This window comes from Emericellopsis cladophorae (genome assembly GCF_022114955.1).
Source record: "Emericellopsis cladophorae strain MUM 19.33 chromosome Unknown NODE_8_length_656085_cov_119_647849, whole genome shotgun sequence".
Taxonomy (NCBI): Eukaryota; Fungi; Ascomycota; class Sordariomycetes; order Hypocreales; family Bionectriaceae; genus Emericellopsis; species Emericellopsis cladophorae.
Genome location: NW_026250933.1, coordinates 100,915 through 118,009, shown reverse-complemented (window position 1 = coordinate 118,009; position 17,095 = coordinate 100,915). Strand labels below are relative to the sequence as shown.

The following is a 17,095-nucleotide window of genomic DNA, read 5'->3' as shown; positions in this document are numbered from 1 at the left end:
CCTGGAACGGCGAAATATACACGAAGCGCATGAAGACACGCATGGTCTGGCTAGGCGCAAATTGGATGGCAATTTTGGGACAGCAGCTGTTTTCGTTACGACCTTGGGTGATGAACCAGGTCTCCTCCTATACTAGCGCAAACCCTGTAATCAATCAATCACAACGGGGGCTTCTCATCGTAGTAGCCCATACTTTCAACTTGGCTCTTTTGCAACGACTGCCTAAGATGGCCTTGAAGAATTTTACAGAAGCTGACTAGATGGCCGACGCACCATACATCAACATGCTACGATCCGAGGCGTGTTCACCAATCCCCACCTCCCCATAGGGCGGTGATAGTCAGATAATGCGTTCACAGACGGATGACCAAATGTAGACGCAACAGGTGTATTATTAGGCATTACTAAGTATCTCTTCTCTCCCTCCATCGGGTATCAGACAGTAATTGGAATAATGCAGGGAAAGCACGAGAGGGCTGGAAGGGAACGGGTTGTGGCTGGTACGCCGACCGACAATCCCGGTCTCACCAGAAACCCCCCAATGGTCCGTGGACCATGAACGCATAAAAGCAGCTATGAAATGTGGTATCAGTGTTTGAAAGCAGCCTCAAAGACAGGGTATCTTGGTATCATGTGAAGAAATGCAGAAACCATCCTTCCATCCGACCCTTCCATGCATTTCTTTTTTTTTTTTTTTTTGGATTTTCGTTGAGTTTTCTGGTATTGCGACTTCTTGTTGGTAATTGTGCCGTTTAGAGGTGGTGAACTGTTGGCGTCATATTGTCTTTCAAGTCGTGAGAACGCTGTCACGTCCGACGCGTTTCCTAAGCGGCAGCAGTGACGGCAGGGGTGGTGGTGGTCACGTTCTCGGGCTTGGTCTCGGTCTCGGCGGGCTTAGCAGCCTCATCCTTGACGGGCTCGGCGGTGGCGGGCTCGGGGACGACCGGGGCCTTGTCATTCTCAGCCTTGGTCTCAGCAGCAGCCTCCTCGTCCTTCTTGGACTCCTCAGCGGGCTTGTCCTCAGTCTTGGCAGCACCGCTCTTGCCCTTGATGGTGGCACGGAGCTTGGAGAAAGCGCTGTGGGAAGACTTGGTCTCGCCCTCAGCAGGGGCAGGGGACTTCTCACGCTTGCCGAGGAAGGGGAGGGAAGACTTGCGCTTCTCCTTGGGGTCCTTCTTAGCCTCGGTGGCGGCGGCAGGGCTCTCAGGAGTCTCCTCAGCAGGAGTGGCAGCAGTGGTGTCCTTGTTGTTCACGTCAACCGCGCCGAGGGGAGTGGTAGCCTCGACAGGGGGGATGACGGGAGCAGTCTCAGCGGCAGGAGTGGTGGCAGTCTCGCCATCCTTGGCGGCCTCGGTGGCCTCAGTGGCAGGCTTAGCCTCGGCAACCTTCTTCTCCTTCTTAGACAGGATGCCACCGAAGAAGCTGTTGCGCTTGGTGGTCTTCTCCTTGGGGCTCTCGGCGGGCTTAGCCTCCTCAGTGGGCTTCTCCTCGGAGGTCTTGGCGGCCTCGACCTCAGGCTCAGTGGCAATAGGGGCCTCAGCCTGGGGCTCCTCAGCGGGCTTGTCGGCGGTGACAGCAGACTCGTCAGCAGCGGCGGGAGTCTCCTCCTTCTTCTCGACAGGCTTGTCCTTCTTGTCAAGGAAGCCGAAGAAAGAAGAGCGCTTCTTGGCCTGGGGCTTGGTCTCCTCAGGCTTCTCAACGGTCTCCTCGCCCTTGGCAGCCTCGGGCTCCTTCACAGCCTCCTCGGTCTTTGCCTCCTCAGTGGTAGGAGCAGCGACGTCGGCAGCGGCGTCAGGGGTCTCTCCAGCGGGCTTGTCGGCGGCCTTCTCCTCCTTCTTGGGGGTGAAGCTCTCAACGGTGCTCTTGTAAGTGGCAGACTCGGTGACGGTCGCGGCGAGCTCCTTGGCCTCAGCGATCTTGAGCTTGAGCTGAGCGACCCAGTTGTCGCGCTCAGCGGCGTTGGCGGCCTTGAAGCTGTGCTTGTTACCCTTGGAGGTCAGGGTGAACTTGTTGGCGCCCTCAGTCTCGGGCTCGGTGGCATCGGACTAGGCCTAGTTAGCACTGGCATGTTGTCATTGTGGTCGTGGTTTTTGCATACCAGGTTGATGATGCCGGTGGGGGCAGACTTCTCGCCAATGAAGAGAAGACCCTTGCCAGTCTCCGAAGCCCAGGCAACGTTGCTCTGGTAGGTGGCGGTGGACTTCTCGTTCTTCTGGTAGCCGGTCAGGGCCTTGGGCGCGACAGCGTCGGTGCCGAAGAAGAAGAACTCCTTGCTTCCGATCAGGTTCCTGGAACCAGGTATTAGTGACTGTGAACGGCACACGCGAAGACGTCTGGCGCAGACTCACTTGGGGAAGCTGGCGCCCTGCGCCTTGTGGCCGAGATGACCCTCCTCAATAGGCTTGGCCTCCTCCTTCTTCTTCTCCTCCGCATTGGCGTCGGTAGTGGTCTCCTCGGCGGGCTTGGCCTCGTCGGCGACCTTGTCCTCAGACTTGGGCTCCTCGGCAGTCTTGCTCTCCTCGGTGGGCTGGGTGCTGGCGATGGGGGTCTCCTCGATCTTAGGGGTCTCGACGGCGGCGGTGACAGCGGGAGCAGTCTCCTCGGTCTTGAGGTTGCTGACCTCGGGGGTGTTCTGAACAGCAGCCATTGTAAAAGTTGGAAGGGGGTATCTCAAAGAGTTGGTTGGGTATCACAAGAAGCAGCAAAGGGTATTATTAAAAGAAAATGGAACTGGAAGCTCCAGAAAAGGCGGCCGTGGATGCAGATGAAGGTGGAGGGTATCTTGAGGTTGTTTGGAGAGTGGTCAGAGAAAAGACAGAAAAAGGGAAGGGAAGGAGGGAAAGGGCTTCCTGTCATCGCCAGGCAGATTGCTTATATATGCGCCGTGTTTGGGCCTCCAGGGCCACCAGGGTCTGAAAGCCCAGCCCAGCACCCAAGGTGCAGCCAGAAGCCCCCGAATCGATCAATTACTGGCCTTTCAGGAGGCTCAAAGGGTTTCTCGGTCATTGGACAGGGCTCGCGCTGGCCCACCCTTGTTTGATGAAGGGCCCCGAAGTGACATGAAGGGGGTGGTAGGATGGGGAATTTGCAACACTTCACTGGCAGCCAGGCCAGCCCAGGCCAGCGGCAAGAGAATCAGACGGTGGTGCCCTGCCCTGTATGTGCTGTAAACAATAAATCATGGGCCTCGCACAGCACTAAGCGACCACCTGAGTCACCCAGCAGCTAATTACTACGGGCGGTCCAGTCATTTCGCCTGGAACACTGGGCGAGCGAGCTATCTATCGGTGATACCAGGACTGGGCTTGGCCCAACCCTCCACTGGCGCTGTCTATCACAATGACCAATACAGCCTGGCTGACTGAGAGCGACTGGAATCTGCTCAACGCGAGACAGTGGCCTGATCTTGCTGCCTACCTGCCTGCCCGCCAGCTGATATCTGTCAGACCATTGCTGAGCACACCCGAGGCTGGGAAACAAATGTGTGAATCAAGCTTAGCAGATGCCAAGGCCCGGCTGGCTCGCGCGAGCCTGCGGCGATGGTCCAAGCTCCTCCCGCAAGGAGGGTCCCAAAAAAATTGGAACGAATCGGTCGCCCAGCCAGGCGCTGTTGGGTGAAGTCATGGCCCGTGCTTCATGTCGCATTGAGCGAGTGGATCCAACAGAAGAAAATCAAGCGTCAGCACTCTAGGAGACCGGCGTCGATGGCGATCATTATGTATTGCGGCACTTCATGCGCCCATGCTCTTTATGAGCAGAAGTGCAAACTACCGAGTTTCCCCAGTGAGACACTCAGCAGCGACAAGCCAACGGACCAATCTCACAGGCAGTGGTTGTCTTCAGGGCCTCCAAGCAGCCTCGCTCAGTTTCGCCAAGTGTCGTTCCTGAATGACCATTTAATTCTGTCGGCCAAGCTCCACTCCGATCATCTGCTAGCGCCCGGAACGAGCTCGACGGCAGTGGATTCATCGACAAATTTCATATCCCATTTTTAAATTTTAATTATCCTTCATCTTCCCTGCGGAATTCCGCACCTCACCGCGTCGGCGCGTCTACAGTGGCCCCTTCCCCTCTTGAGTACCGTTTATTGCTATTCTCTAGTCCGCTGCTGCACATCATGTTCGTTAGCTAGAATCTGTCCGAAAGTTGTGGTGGCAATGAAGCGTCAGCCACGCCACATGACCTTGATAGCGAACGCGTGAGGAAACGTAAAGGGGGGGCAACGTCATGCTGGCTACCCTCCATTACGGCGCCGCACGTGAGGCCGTCCACCCATCCATCGTGAGAATGGGCACGCTCCCAGGCCAACCAGATGAAATCTCTGTTCGTGGTGTTGCTCTGGCGCGGGCTGCTGGCTGGCCAATTCGAGCGCACGACTCGACGTTATTTGCGAATTGCGCTGCACATCTCCTGCAGGCTGGGTGGAGCAACTCAAGACCCAAGTACCGGCCGGACGTCGACTGCTGCAGCTTCTTGTACAATGCACGTACCAACAAGTACGTGTACAGCACAAGGCCCACTGCTTCGTGGCAAGCACTTAGAACGCTGTTTCTCTCTGATAAGTAAGAATAAGAATACTCATTTAAGATTCCAATTGACTCGCGAGCTTGCTCGGCAGTTTTGCCGTAGAGATCCTATGTGGTCTTCGAGAACCGTGGCGGTGAGGGAGTACAACGAGTCGACGAGTACAATGGGGTACACATCTCGGCCGCGTTCTGATAATGCAACGATTTGCGCTCAGAATTCCTCTCCTCGATCATGCTATCGACCCTCACGGCACGAAGAGGAGTTGCATAATAAAGAGGGTTGCACTCCCTGCATTCTGCTCGCCCAACTGAACCTGCGCTCAGCATATCGCGCCGATGATAGCTTGTCCTGAAAGAGTCGCGAGTTTCCCAACCGGTCTCTTTCGCTGCCCGCGCCGGTGGAGATAATTGACGCCATGCCCTCTTCATGCAATGGGTCCCACTGCGGCTGCGAGTCTGTCGTCCATGTGACTTGTGCGTTAGTGCAGTCCAGTTTTTGTGTAAGTGGACGGCTCCCGTGTCATGTGCATGATGCTTTTCACAAGCTTCATGGCGTCTTTCAGGTCTCGACGCACTCGGTTCAGGAGAGGCATGCCAGTCTCACATTATGCAGTGACATTGGGCTGGACAACAAATTGCACCTCGTGTTCCGCGGCCCCGATCTCGCACGGCACGGGCAGCAATGGACTCTCTAGACAGTCTTCAACTTGAATCATGTATCCGCAGTACGGAAAGTTGCATTGTTTATTAGTATGCTACGACAAGGAGGGGATCATGTCATCTGAGACATTGCGGGGGTCATTCAAACGTTGCAAAGATCAAAGGGGTCAACAGTCACGAACGAAAAGGGAGCGAACTTGGGTGGATTTTTTAATTTTTTCTTTTTTTTTTCTCCCATGATGCCTCAGACCTGTCCGATCACCTTGGCTCTGAGTCTAGGGGAGGAAGCTGCGGTCGTATCTACTGAGAAAACAACGACACAGTACCTCAATCAAGTCCCCGACGCTGAGTATCGCAAGGTATAGTGAATAGGCTTGAGAGTTCTTTCATTGCGAGACGACACAAGAAGCCAATCTGGACTCTGCTGTCCTTTGGCTCTCGTCCGCAGGTCGCAGATGAGAAGCAATCATAAATCGCGATCCACCGGACCCATCGCATCAGTTCGGGTGGCTTGGCGCCAGGGGCCCTCCCCTGTCACAATATGCTGGGCTTGCTGCGCGGTCTGCACCAATCTAACTAAGCTTTGCTGCTGATGATCTTCAGACCAATCCGTATCTGCTGTATTTGCCGTCGCCTTACAGTAGAGAGTGCTCGTTAGTGACCCTGTAATTAATATCACTCTTCAAGACAGGTGACAATCGAGCGATGGGTTTTCCAAAAGGGTTCCAAGTAGAGTGTGGCTATCTTATCGAAAGCTCGTCGCAATAAGCTTTGGAAGTCTCATGGTGGACATATGACCACGCTAGGCCCCAGATTGGCTTACATCTCGTAAACGAGCGGTTTGGCGCCGCCACTATTTAAGCGTGGCTGTAATTATGAGTCAACCCACAGGAGACGAAAAAGTTCACCCAGACGTATTGTTGATTTGATAACAACAACAAAGCCGCTCACCACCGAACCTAGAACAGAAAATGCCCGCCGCCACGAGCATCAGAGTACCACCATAGTAGTCGAGCTCTAGAAGCACCCCCTTTATCAAAACCTTGATCAAGTGCACAGGAACTTTCCGCGTTCTGGTTGCAGGGTAGGTAGTAGAGTGCACAACACGTACCTTGATGTGATTTGACCGGATGAAAAGCTACAAGTAGATCAGCACACGCTGACCATGACTCAGAGGGGCAAGAGGAACGCGACTGGCGTGTCCCTCGCTTGACATATTGCGGAATTGTGCGGCAGTGGCAGCGGCTGGCCATTCATCTTGGACATGCTGAACTGTTTCGACCGAGCGCTTGCGCTCTCGCCTCTATCAGCCCACCCCAATGCAGTGTTGGCATGTCTTCTATCCGTGCAGTGCTTCCAGGCTTTCTTCGGATTCTTCGCCGAGATCGGGTTTGTTGATGCGTTGGTCCTCACGTAAAAGATCACTGTGCCTTTCCCTATTTTCCCATACAAATGACGTCAACAGTGGGTCTGTTTTCAACAGGAGAAACATGCAACTCCTATGGCTCGCCGCATAGGCAAGTGCCATGATATTTCAAACCTCACGCTGCAACTTATAACGCGCTTTGGCGCTTCTCTGCACGCTTTTGCAGTCAATCAATCTTAACAGGCGATACTGTGAGGTCCACCAGGCTGAGCTGATCCCGTCCACGTCTTTTCAATGCCGTTGCACCGCTCCAGATGTAGGACCACATCGTGCTCACCTAGTTCTATTGTATCATCGCCCACTTGAACCCCTGTCTCAGTTCGCTTGTTCGAGGTCTTTCATGATGTTGGTAGGCAAACCCACAATACTGTTCACCAACAACGAAGAACATTGCCCGCTCCGTGATGTCACACAACACTCGTCTTCGGGGCTTCTCTCTTCTATGTGAAGAGAGTCTTGCTCATCGGGATGCCAGTGCATCAGTGCTCGGAAACTCAAACGCCAAGACGCTCGCCCAAGCTGCGGGGGACACTGTCTATCAAGGATACATACTTAAAATCTGGCAACTCGAGACAATCCTGCCTTGGAAAGTTTAGTAAAGTAGCGAGACTTTCTCTTAGTAGGTTAGATAGGTACCTGCTTTAGTACTTACAAGCCCAACTGTGTCTCAAGGTTTTTGGGAAGGTTAAGAAGGCCCGCAAAGTACCACGCAAGCACAATATCAGAACGATTGCTAGATGCCGTGGCCTAATCAAGGCAACGAGACATTCGATGCTATCACATGCTCAGACTACTCTGCCGTGCCTGGACCCAGTCTTTGGTGTCCGATTCTGGTGCTGGCAAGCACACATCTTCAGATGACCCAGTCTGTGACTAGCTGTGGCGACCTTGGGCTGCAGGCAGAGAAGACTCATCGATATCGATATCTTCCAAGAGTTGGCTAGACCGCATGCATCGCACCTTCCTCGCTTCCAATGGTCTTTTGCACACTTGTGATGGTTTTATTCTCGATGCAATCGCCGCCAAGTAGCGCTCAACAACTCGCTCACTTCACCTAGCACATGGGCGGTACCGACTCTAACTTAGGCTCTGATTCAGAGTTAAGAGTAAACTCGCATCTTCGCTTGCAAGCGCTCAGCGTTGACGATAAATACCACTCCCCCTCCTGCCCACTCCACGCTTTTCAGGTACCAATCTTTCTTGGAAGTTCGCTGCATCAAACGTTGCCCTCCCATCCTACAACATCTCTCCTCCCTGCCACTGAGCTTACTTACTACCCAGACCTACAGTTCTTATACTGTCGGTTTCGTCTACCATGTCTCAGGCTACCTCTAGCAAAGGGAAGGGCAAAGGCGCTACTCGGGAAAAAAAAAGCCAGCGCAGTCAATGGGCAAAACCACAGCGCATGCCCAAGGACCAGGCCAAGGCCCTGACTGATGCTAACAATGCTGCACTTGTCGTTCGGCAGAAGTACTCTGCTTGTATGAGGGCTGCCCAGAAGCAGCAGCAATCACCCCAATTCTACAGTAACTATGTGTCCGTGCAGCGGCTCATGCGAGAAGGTCTCCATCCCAAGGTCACGACACTCTCCTTCGCAGCATACGTGGCTCGATGTGACAATGCTCAGATCTCGCTCGCAAAGCCTTGCTGGGAAGGCGACGTCCTCAGGGCCTGTCTGGCAAAACGCCACGTTTTCTCAGTACGTTTGCTTCCAACCCCCCTCACAATGTATAACGCGGACCAAATCCTTGGCAAATTTGACCAGCACTAAGTGCTACATCTGACTTCTTGACTTTGCCTAGCTAACCATGTATCTAGGCGCCCTTGGTCATGAGTCGAACCTTCATCGAGGCTAAAATTGAAGATTTGATGAAACCGTCCACGCACAAGTTGCTCGTGCTCCTGTCGGACGAGAGCATTGGTCCGGAAATGATGGAGGCGGGTTTCGCGAATAGTCTGATACGACTACACAACCTGGCAGTTAGTTCCATGGCCACATGGAATGCAGTAACCAAAAACCTTGTAGGTGTGCGCATGGCGTTTGGCTATGCTCAGCTGACTGTAACTAGCGCGTTCACAATTTTCTGTCTGGGGCATACGACAGGCCAGGCCGCAGTGGAATCTTGGTCGTTGTTTGTCCGGAATACACCAACGAACGCATGCTCCAAGGCGGATCGGCAAATCCAGCTTACTCGCACGTTGAAGTATTCGAGAGAAATCAATGGTGGGATGAAGCCGTTTATTCGAGAAGCGGCCTGCCCGAAGAAATGCGACATTACGTTCGGGAGGTCGTAGAATTACCTAGACGCGAGGCCTTGAAGCGCTGTCGAGCCGCGGGATGGGTTGACGACGAGACGTGCGAAGTTCTTCGTGCTATTGCGAGTGAGAGGAAACTGCACCCCGAGGAAGCACAGCACCATTACCTTTCTCAGCCGGAGCGTCCATTCGAGTTCACCTACATGTTCTTGGGTCGCAAGATGAAGAAGCTCCTGAGTCACATCTTCGACAAGAGGCTGGCACTAAAGGCGCTGCATTTCAACGGAGTACCTCTTCTTGATCGTCGGCTGCTGGCAATCATTATGCGGAGCTGCCCCAATGTTGCGTCTGTGGGGATATACAACTGTCCACTCCTCCATTATGGCGATTTCATCAGCATCCTCGATCTGATTTGGGAAGTCAATCAAACACGCACAGGCCTTACTGCCCAGAAGATCGCGAGCCTGGACTTTTTTCCCGCGTTCTGGTACGGGACTCAATTTCCGACTGATAATCGATGCCCCTACACCGACCGAACAATGCCCTCTTCAGCGGTGTATGGCGTGTCGTGGGATAGACTGCCCTTTGACCTCTCACACCATGGATTTAACCTTATCTTACTTCAGGCTTTCTTCAAAGCATCTAAAATAGGGATCGAGACTTTGTTTGACGAGGACTGCGGCTTGCGTCGCTTTTTGGCCATGGTCCCTCGGCCATTCCTCGATGTTCCCTACCTCCTGGACGCAATGTATCGGATGACGGAAGCCACCCCGGGCCATAAGGGCGACCGACAGCGGAAAGAGGCCACTTTTGACTTGATCAAAGCGCAGACTATGCGTTTTGACGAGCCCAAGTACGAGGAGCTTGACTTCTTCGATGTAGGTATGGATAAGCAAGCAATGTTCTTCTGCCGGTCTTGCGGGTACCAATCGCTTGAGGGATTCTGGCCCGCAAAGAATGTCGACGCTGGCGTCGCCCATCGGATCTGCTGTGGGTGTCATCTGCGAGCCACTCTAGATCAGGAGACGCATCACCTGCTAGCACGAAAGCGGCATTGCCTCGACACACTCTTTCCCGAACACCAGGAGATGGCTTTCAATGAGGACGCTCCTTTACATCCATCGGCCCGTGGTGTATTGCACCTGAAGAGTATACACGCGACACCTGGTCCAGGCCATCTGGAGCGAGATCAGGTGCGAGGACTGAAGATTGTGAAAGACTCTCTCCAGGGGCTTCCGGGCCTCGAGGAGCTCCTTCAGCGTTGGGACCTATGGTATGATCAATTCGATTTACGTCTACATCAGCTCGATTCGTTCCGCACGGCGACACAAGATTTGGTGGCGCTCAACGAGACAGCGCCCACGAAGCGGACCAGAAAGCTGTGTGCGAAACATTGCCCTCGCGGCAAGCCGGATCATGCAGAGGAGCTGCAGATCCCCAGTGCACATGGTGCGGACGACTTACACTCAGCGCGCGGCGAGTTTGCGAGGCAGATTAAACATCAGCTTCACCCCGGCGAAGCGTATGACTACTTCCAGAAGGACAAGTGGGATGACTGGGAGGAAGAACATTACCCCAGCCCAGGGTCGACCTTCTGGTGAATGTACAAGTACTTGAGTGTAGGATAAGTCTGGTACAGGGGGGAAACGTTACCAGGCTCAGCGGTGACGACGAAAGGAGGGCCAGTCGTTGCCCGAAGACACCAATGCGGGTTGGCTTCTGGCGGTACAGTACTGGCTTGAGGAAGATTAACAGATATGCATAGCAATAGAATTCATTAATAGTGACTATTTCAATGCGCAAAAGTTTCTGTGCTGTGCTCTAGATGTGACAACATTGAAGTTCCCTTATACCATGCCTGGGAAGGGCACCATGAGTTGTTGTCGATTCTGGCGGTCACGTGGACGTGTAAATCCACACCCGAAAAGTCCCAGGCCAACGCCTTGCTTGTCTCCTACCTCGTCATTGCGAGAACACTACAACCTCTCGCTGCGATCCGAACGAACCAAATCGCAAATGGCGTCAATATTACGATCCTTTTCGCTTCGCGCGACGACGATGCTCAGCCCTGCGCGAGCGCTCAGCTCCGTCTTCACGTCCGTCCCGGCCATGCGACCTATGCTCGGTGGTGTGATGGCGCAGGTGCAGCAGCAGACGAGGGGCATGAAGGTGCACAGTTCGGTGAAGAAGAGGTGTGAACACTGCAAGGTGCGTCTCTATGGATGGCTTCTCCACAGCGTGCGTGGTCGGGATGAATCGATGGGATTGTGGCGGGTGCGCGTGATGGCCCACGCGCTTGAGAATCCGGCGAGCATTGACTGACTTTGGGGACTGAGTAGGTTGTTCGGAGAAAGGGCGGCAAGCGACACAACGGGTACCTCTACATCATCTGCAAGTCGAATCCGAGGCACAAGCAGAGGCAAGGCTGAGCGCGACGGTGATCCGAGGAACGGGTGCGAGGGGCTGTACACTACACTACGCTGCACGAGCGGACAATTGTACGACTACGAGGGGAGACCGTGGATTCGAGGGTACAGACGGGGCGCATGACCGAAGACGAAGCCCGCGCAGGCCTCGACAGCTGTACAAAAGAATATTTCACATACTTGCTATGTACCTCTCCATGTTCTCCCACTCTGTCTTCCCAGTGGAGAGCAGATATCGTATGTGTGACTGGTGTGAGACAAGTCAGCTTCCCCAGACCGCGGGTTCGCCATGGATGGATGCATTGTCAAGTTAAAAACTCACCAAGTCGGTGACATGGCGATGGCGCTCAAACTCGGCTCTCGCGAAGCCACGCGATTCCTTCTTGGTCGCGGGATCCCTGATGGCCTTTGTGCCGCGCAGAATTTTCCTGTAGAAATGAATGGTGCGCTGTCTCTGCAGAAACTACGTACGCATCCGGAGTCAGCGTTGTCCAGTCGTGTTGCAGGGTGCGTCAAGCCGGGGCGTACGTGATCCAGGCTCATTGTGCCCTTGAGCTTGGAGGGACGAGTATGTGTGGCGTAGCCACGGGTGGAGAGCAGCACCCGAAGACTGAATATCATTTCATTGGGAATACGAGCAAGTATTACTTGTTGGCTGGGGTGTTCTTGCTCCGGGAGTGATTGTACGACGTCAAGAAGGAAAATGTGGCGGGGAAAGTTCGGCTAACGCGACGCGTTGAGAGCTGCCCGTGACGGAGGCACGCGACTGACTGCTTTTACTTGCCATTGATTCATTGCACTTTTGTCTTGGTCGCCCGTCTCACATTCGTCTTCTGGCTCATATTCTTGGCTCCCATGTCTGCGTTGAAGCGCATGCGTGAGTCGCGGAGAACAGCACTAGCCAGAGCCGTCACAGAGGAGCAGGCGATTGCAGCGGCAATCAAGAAGTCGGATGCAGACTTTGTGAAAAGTTATCTCGGTGTCAGGTAAGAAACTTACCTAAGGCAGCGCTTGGTTTACCATTTCTCATACAGCCAGCTGTCAGGATTGGCGCTCTTGGAAGAATGCCCAAACAGGGGTTGAGTACATCCTCGACCTCATTAGCTCAGTAGATCTGCGCGAGGCCGACTTCCAAACTTGCTTTGATCTCATTGATGAGACCAGCGGAAAGGCCTATCACGAGTCTGTGGCAGGATGGCATCCAGAGGTGAAGAAGGAGGAGATGCGGTCGCCCGAGTTGCGGTACATACTTGTCAAGCAGAAGGACGATCCAGCAGGCCAAGTCCTGGGCTACACATCCTTGATGCCTACCTTTGAGGACGGGCGACCTGTGATATACTGCTATGAGATACATCTGCGGGAGGCGCTCAGAGGGTGAGTGGAATGGCGTCGCATCCTCGTCTTGGTGCGCATCGAGCTGATGAACACACCCAGAACCGGTCTTGGCCGGCGGATGATGGAGTTGTTGTCCACCATTGCGCAGAACATTCCCACCATCGAAAAAGTCATGCTCACGTGCTTCCTGAGCAACGAGGCCGGCATGGCGTTCTATCGACGGATTGGGTTCCAAGTGGACGAGTCATCGCCCAAGGAGAGGAAACTGAGGACCAAGGTTGTCAAGCCGGATTTTGCTATCATGTCAAGACGGACATCCTCCTGATATGACAACCGAAATGATGCCAGAGATGTCTCCAACCCTCAAAAGACGTGTGCCACTTTGACCGCGGCAAGGCGCAACAAGAAGATCTTCTCAGTCTCACTTCGGCGTTTCTGCTTGTTTGTTGCCCTTGGCTGACATGAACAATGTGAGCTATGGCGGAGCTCGAAGATGGCTGGCAATACTCGGGAGTGACTCGAAGTCTGGGTGTTCCTGACTGTGTGGGCCTTTCTGCAGAAGGTCTATCATAAATGCATGCGCAGCGGCAGCTGATGATGCAGGGACTGCTCGCTGTGCTGTCGAGTCGAATGCGGTGGGGCTGGGATGACAGAACGGGCGGGAGGGTCCGCCAATTTTATTGCCAGTGGCTCAGGGTCCAGCGACGTCACGTCCGTCAATTCAGCATCTAAGACGTTCAACGCTTCTACGTACCTTACCCACTCGAAATGGAAGGAGTAGGATTCTCACCTGAGTGTCGCATCCCTCTCGCACGCGGATCAGTCTACCTACGTATGGATCCAGTAGGGCAATGTCATCCGCGGATCCCTTCCCTAAACCCCAGCACAACGCCAGGGTCCTTCTCCGTCACCAAGCGGTGGCATGACGATCATGTGGCCAGCGCCTCGATGGAGGATGGACTATCTTAAACAGCACGCCGCCAGGGGAAGGGCCTAGAGTCTAGTTGGTGTTTCCCTTGGATCTGTCTAGTTTCTTATCTCTTTCATCTATTTCCTACTCATTGTCAACACATCATCTTTGCTTCCACGAGCCTTTGTGCTGGACACATTGCAAACCACAATCATTAATCAAAGCACCGCTTCATACCGAGTAACGCATCTTTCCTCACAATGGAAATGAACCAAAATGGTCAGCGCAGGGCAGGTCAGCCCCAGAAGAACACAAACTGGAACGTGGACCTGTTCCACTGCGGCTCCCTCTTTGACGCCATCTTCCGTCCCTGTGCTGGTACGTCCCGCCCCGTTGAACAATTCAATTTCGTAGCCAGCATCACCTCGCTAACGCAGTCCAGTCTACAGCCGCGCCGAGGAGCGCATGAGGAATCCGTACCTCGAGAACTACGAGGACAGCAACTGCCAACACTGCGGCCAGGTCGGCGCCCTCGGCTGCGTCTCCGTCAAGAAGCAGCGGGGCGCGCTCCGCGAAAAGTACGGTATCGAGGGGTCCGGCGGCAAGGACTGTTGTGTCGCCTTCTGCTGCTGCGCCTGCGCCCTCGCCCAGCACGACGCTGAGATTGAGAGCCGCAATCCCAAGAAGCGCCAGGCGGTCGACACGGCGGGCTACCGTCCCAACACCACGAGCATGTACATGCCTGATGTGGATCGAGGTAGCTGGTATGCCACCAACGACATCCGCGCCTCTGGATACAGGTGATCTGGATGGTTATGGCTGTGTGTGCGAGAGACTACGATATTGTGCGTTCATTTTTGCGGTAGGCGGTTTAGATGCCAGCGATATTTTGATACCTTGACGAATTTATTAAGGTTTGGGTGGATTTGGGTAGCAGCCCTGATATTTTGGATTTTTTCCGTAGACAATTGATACGCCATCATGTGAACGAGACAGCATTAGGCTATGTATGGGTGATCAGTGTCTGGGGATGTCTTTCAAAGCCTCCGTCGGGGTTAATGTTGATGTCTTCACAACCGAGCACCCCGACTCAACCTAATTGAGTGAAGCAAATTGGGGAATCCCAAACACTGCAGAAATACTCCCCATGACCAGCACAACAAGTCATACAGAATAATGGTCTCACGTCCCATGATGTGAACCCGAGTCATTCCAGGGTAGCCAAAACACCCGCAACACCACCCGCAAGCCGTCCGTCTGTCACATCCAGTAGGCGCATGATACGATTGTCAATCCCTCATTCACGAGGTGATTTCATTGATCCAGATGCTTCGAACTAGTCTTCTTCCGAAATCTGCAGGCAAGCAACTGCTGCCACTATACGAGATATATCCCCCAAACTCCGAGCCGTGTCAATCATGTCCCATCCTTGCCAGATATCTTGTTTTCATTTTGGTACTCCGTCATTCAAATACCCACCTCTCTTTCATTCGTTACGCGTAAAGCTTCTTCTCGTAGGCCTCCATGTTGACGTTGCCCTCCATCTGGGCGCTCGACGTGCGGAGCTCGAAACGGAGGGTGCCGTTGGCCGCGCACTCGTGTAGGGTAGACAGGCTGGTCATGCCGCAGTCCTGCAACGAGTGCTTGAGACCAGCAGCGAGGTAGGGGACAAACTTGTTGATCGAGCCCCTGTGCGCGACGGAGCCAGACACGCCCTGGGCGACGAGGACGCTGTCGCCCTCGGAGAAGTAGCGAGCGGTGCCCGCGTTGCTCTGCTGGCTGTCCTTGCTGCCGCCGCCGGCCTTCTTGTCCTGCATGGCGTCGATGCTGCCCATGCCGCGGTAGGCCTTGACAAGCTTGCCCTCGCGGGACACGAAGGAGGTGCCGGGGGACTCGGTGGTGCCGGCCAGGAGACCGCCCATCATGACGGTCGAGGCGCCAAGGGAGAGACCCTTGACAATGTGGCCGACGTTCTGGACGCCACCATCGGCAATGGTGGGGACACCGAAGCGGGCGGCGAACGAGCTGACGCTGTACACGGCCGCGGCCTGAGGGCGGCCGACGGCCATGACCTCCTGAGTGATGCAGGCGGAGCCGCTGCCCATGCCGATGCGCAGACCGTCCACGCCGGCGGCGATGAGCGAGGCAGCCTGCTCGCGCGTGACGACGTTTCCGCCGACCACGTCGAGACCGGGGAACTCATTCTTGATCCATTTGATCATCTCGATCTGGTACATGCTGTTGCCCTGGGAGCTGTCGAGGATGACGACGTCGAGGCCGGCGTCGACGAGCTTCTTCAGGCGGAGCTTGTCCTCGGGGCGCGTGCCGATTGCGGCGGCGCACAGGAGCTGCTTGCTGTCGGGCAGCTTGGAGGCGAGGGGGAAGTGCTGGTTCTTGGTCAAGTCGGAGCGGGAGATCATGGAGACGAGGTTCCCGCCCTTGTCGACAATGGGCAGCTTGCCCTTCTTGGACTTGGCGAGGATGCGGTTGGCCTCGGCGAGCTCGACGCCGTCCGAGGCGGTGGTGAGGTCGGTCACCATGACGGTCGAGATGGAGGCGCTGTCATCATCCTCGAACTGAAGGTCGCGGTTCGTCACGATACCGAGCAGCCTGGAACCCAGCTTGCCGTCCTCTGCAGCGTCCTTGTTAGCCACGAGATCCACGACAGGGGGTTTGTGACAGTGACAGGGCGGAAGTGTGCGAGATCAGAACTTTTGGTTCTCCGCATGAGAGCGACGTCGTTTCAGTGGAACGAAAGTTATTTGCAATATTGTGTGTAATCATATCAAGGCAAGCAAGTGGCATGTGCAGGATCGAGACAGAACGTACCAGTGACAGGGAAACCACCAAAACCCCACTTCTCCTTGAGGGCGCGGGCCTCACCGACGGTGGTGTTGCGGTCAATGACAACGGGGTCGAGGATGAAGCCGTTCTCGTAACGCTTGACCTTGCGGACCATGTCGGCCTGCGCCTCGGGGGAGCAGTTGTGGTGGATGACGCCCAGGCCACCCTGGAGGGCCATGGAGATGGCCATCTCGTGCTCGGTGACGGTGTCCATGGGGCTCGAGACAAAGGGCGTCTTGAGGGTGATGCGCTTTGTCACGGGCGAGTCCAGGGCGACCTCGGAGGCAGGGAAGCCAATGTAGCCAGGCATGAGCAGGAAGTCATTGTAGGTCAGGCCACCGTGCTTAGTGGTGTCCATGAGCTGATGGAGGTCGAGACCGTCCGACATCTCGTACTCCTTCAAGACCTCGAGGGCCTTGGTGTGGTCCAGGGCCTTGGAGACGCCGTTGACAGGAGTCATCTTGACAAGGAGTGGGGGGTTTGTGAGGTTGAAGGCTGAACAGTCGACAAGAGATCGTCGTGTGAAAGGAGATGACCTGAGCGCAAAATGACTTAATCGACTGCCAGGATTGATGTGACGCTTCTTCCCGAGAGGAGAAGGGAGGGAAAAAGCAGTAGGAGGCGGACCATCACAGATTTTTTATTGCAGCCCAGCGGCCAGACTGACGAGGACCCACCGCGGGGCAGCCTGCAGCAACTGACAGGTGCATGA

The 17,095-nt window shown here is 54.7% G+C and overlaps 7 protein-coding genes across 7 annotated transcripts; 4 read left to right on the top strand and 3 right to left on the bottom strand.

The window, feature by feature from the left end:
* Nucleotides 1-824: 824 nt before the first annotated feature.
* On the bottom strand, nucleotides 825-2,647 carry J7T54_004302 (uncharacterized protein; the record flags this gene model as incomplete). Its single annotated transcript, XM_051504205.1, has 3 exons — nucleotides 825-2,045; nucleotides 2,099-2,288; nucleotides 2,349-2,647. The coding sequence occupies 3 exons, from the start codon at nucleotides 2,645-2,647 to the stop codon at nucleotides 825-827; spliced, it is 1,710 nt and encodes a 569-aa protein (XP_051364131.1).
* Nucleotides 2,648-8,017: 5,370 nt separating this feature from the next.
* Nucleotides 8,018-10,469, top strand: J7T54_004301 (ribosomal protein L36; the record flags this gene model as incomplete). The annotated part of the gene is made up of 4 exons (XM_051504204.1): nucleotides 8,018-8,311; nucleotides 8,431-8,634; nucleotides 9,045-9,858; nucleotides 10,042-10,469. 4 exons carry the CDS (start codon nucleotides 8,018-8,020, stop codon nucleotides 10,467-10,469), a joined length of 1,740 nt encoding a protein of 579 aa, XP_051364130.1.
* Nucleotides 10,470-10,884: 415 nt separating this feature from the next.
* J7T54_004300 (50S ribosomal protein-like protein) lies at nucleotides 10,885-11,297 on the top strand (the record flags this gene model as incomplete). The annotated part of the gene is made up of 2 exons (XM_051504203.1): nucleotides 10,885-11,076; nucleotides 11,208-11,297. 2 exons carry the CDS (start codon nucleotides 10,885-10,887, stop codon nucleotides 11,295-11,297), a joined length of 282 nt encoding a protein of 93 aa, XP_051364129.1.
* A 169-nt stretch (nucleotides 11,298-11,466) lies between these two features.
* On the bottom strand, nucleotides 11,467-11,915 carry J7T54_004299 (LYR motif-containing 2; the record flags this gene model as incomplete). Its single annotated transcript, XM_051504202.1, has 3 exons — nucleotides 11,467-11,541; nucleotides 11,617-11,757; nucleotides 11,823-11,915. 3 exons carry the CDS (start codon nucleotides 11,913-11,915, stop codon nucleotides 11,467-11,469), a joined length of 309 nt encoding a protein of 102 aa, XP_051364128.1.
* Nucleotides 11,916-12,149: 234 nt separating this feature from the next.
* On the top strand, nucleotides 12,150-12,954 carry J7T54_004298 (uncharacterized protein; the record flags this gene model as incomplete). The annotated part of the gene is made up of 3 exons (XM_051504201.1): nucleotides 12,150-12,280; nucleotides 12,333-12,668; nucleotides 12,729-12,954. The coding sequence occupies 3 exons, from the start codon at nucleotides 12,150-12,152 to the stop codon at nucleotides 12,952-12,954; spliced, it is 693 nt and encodes a 230-aa protein (XP_051364127.1).
* Nucleotides 12,955-13,799: 845 nt separating this feature from the next.
* J7T54_004297 (uncharacterized protein) lies at nucleotides 13,800-14,343 on the top strand (the record flags this gene model as incomplete). The annotated part of the gene is made up of 2 exons (XM_051504200.1): nucleotides 13,800-13,917; nucleotides 13,982-14,343. The coding sequence occupies 2 exons, from the start codon at nucleotides 13,800-13,802 to the stop codon at nucleotides 14,341-14,343; spliced, it is 480 nt and encodes a 159-aa protein (XP_051364126.1).
* A 689-nt stretch (nucleotides 14,344-15,032) lies between these two features.
* Nucleotides 15,033-16,843, bottom strand: J7T54_004296 (Inosine-5'-monophosphate dehydrogenase-like protein; the record flags this gene model as incomplete). Its single annotated transcript, XM_051504199.1, has 2 exons — nucleotides 15,033-16,171; nucleotides 16,369-16,843. The coding sequence occupies 2 exons, from the start codon at nucleotides 16,841-16,843 to the stop codon at nucleotides 15,033-15,035; spliced, it is 1,614 nt and encodes a 537-aa protein (XP_051364125.1).
* Between the last annotated feature and the right edge of the window lie 252 nt (nucleotides 16,844-17,095).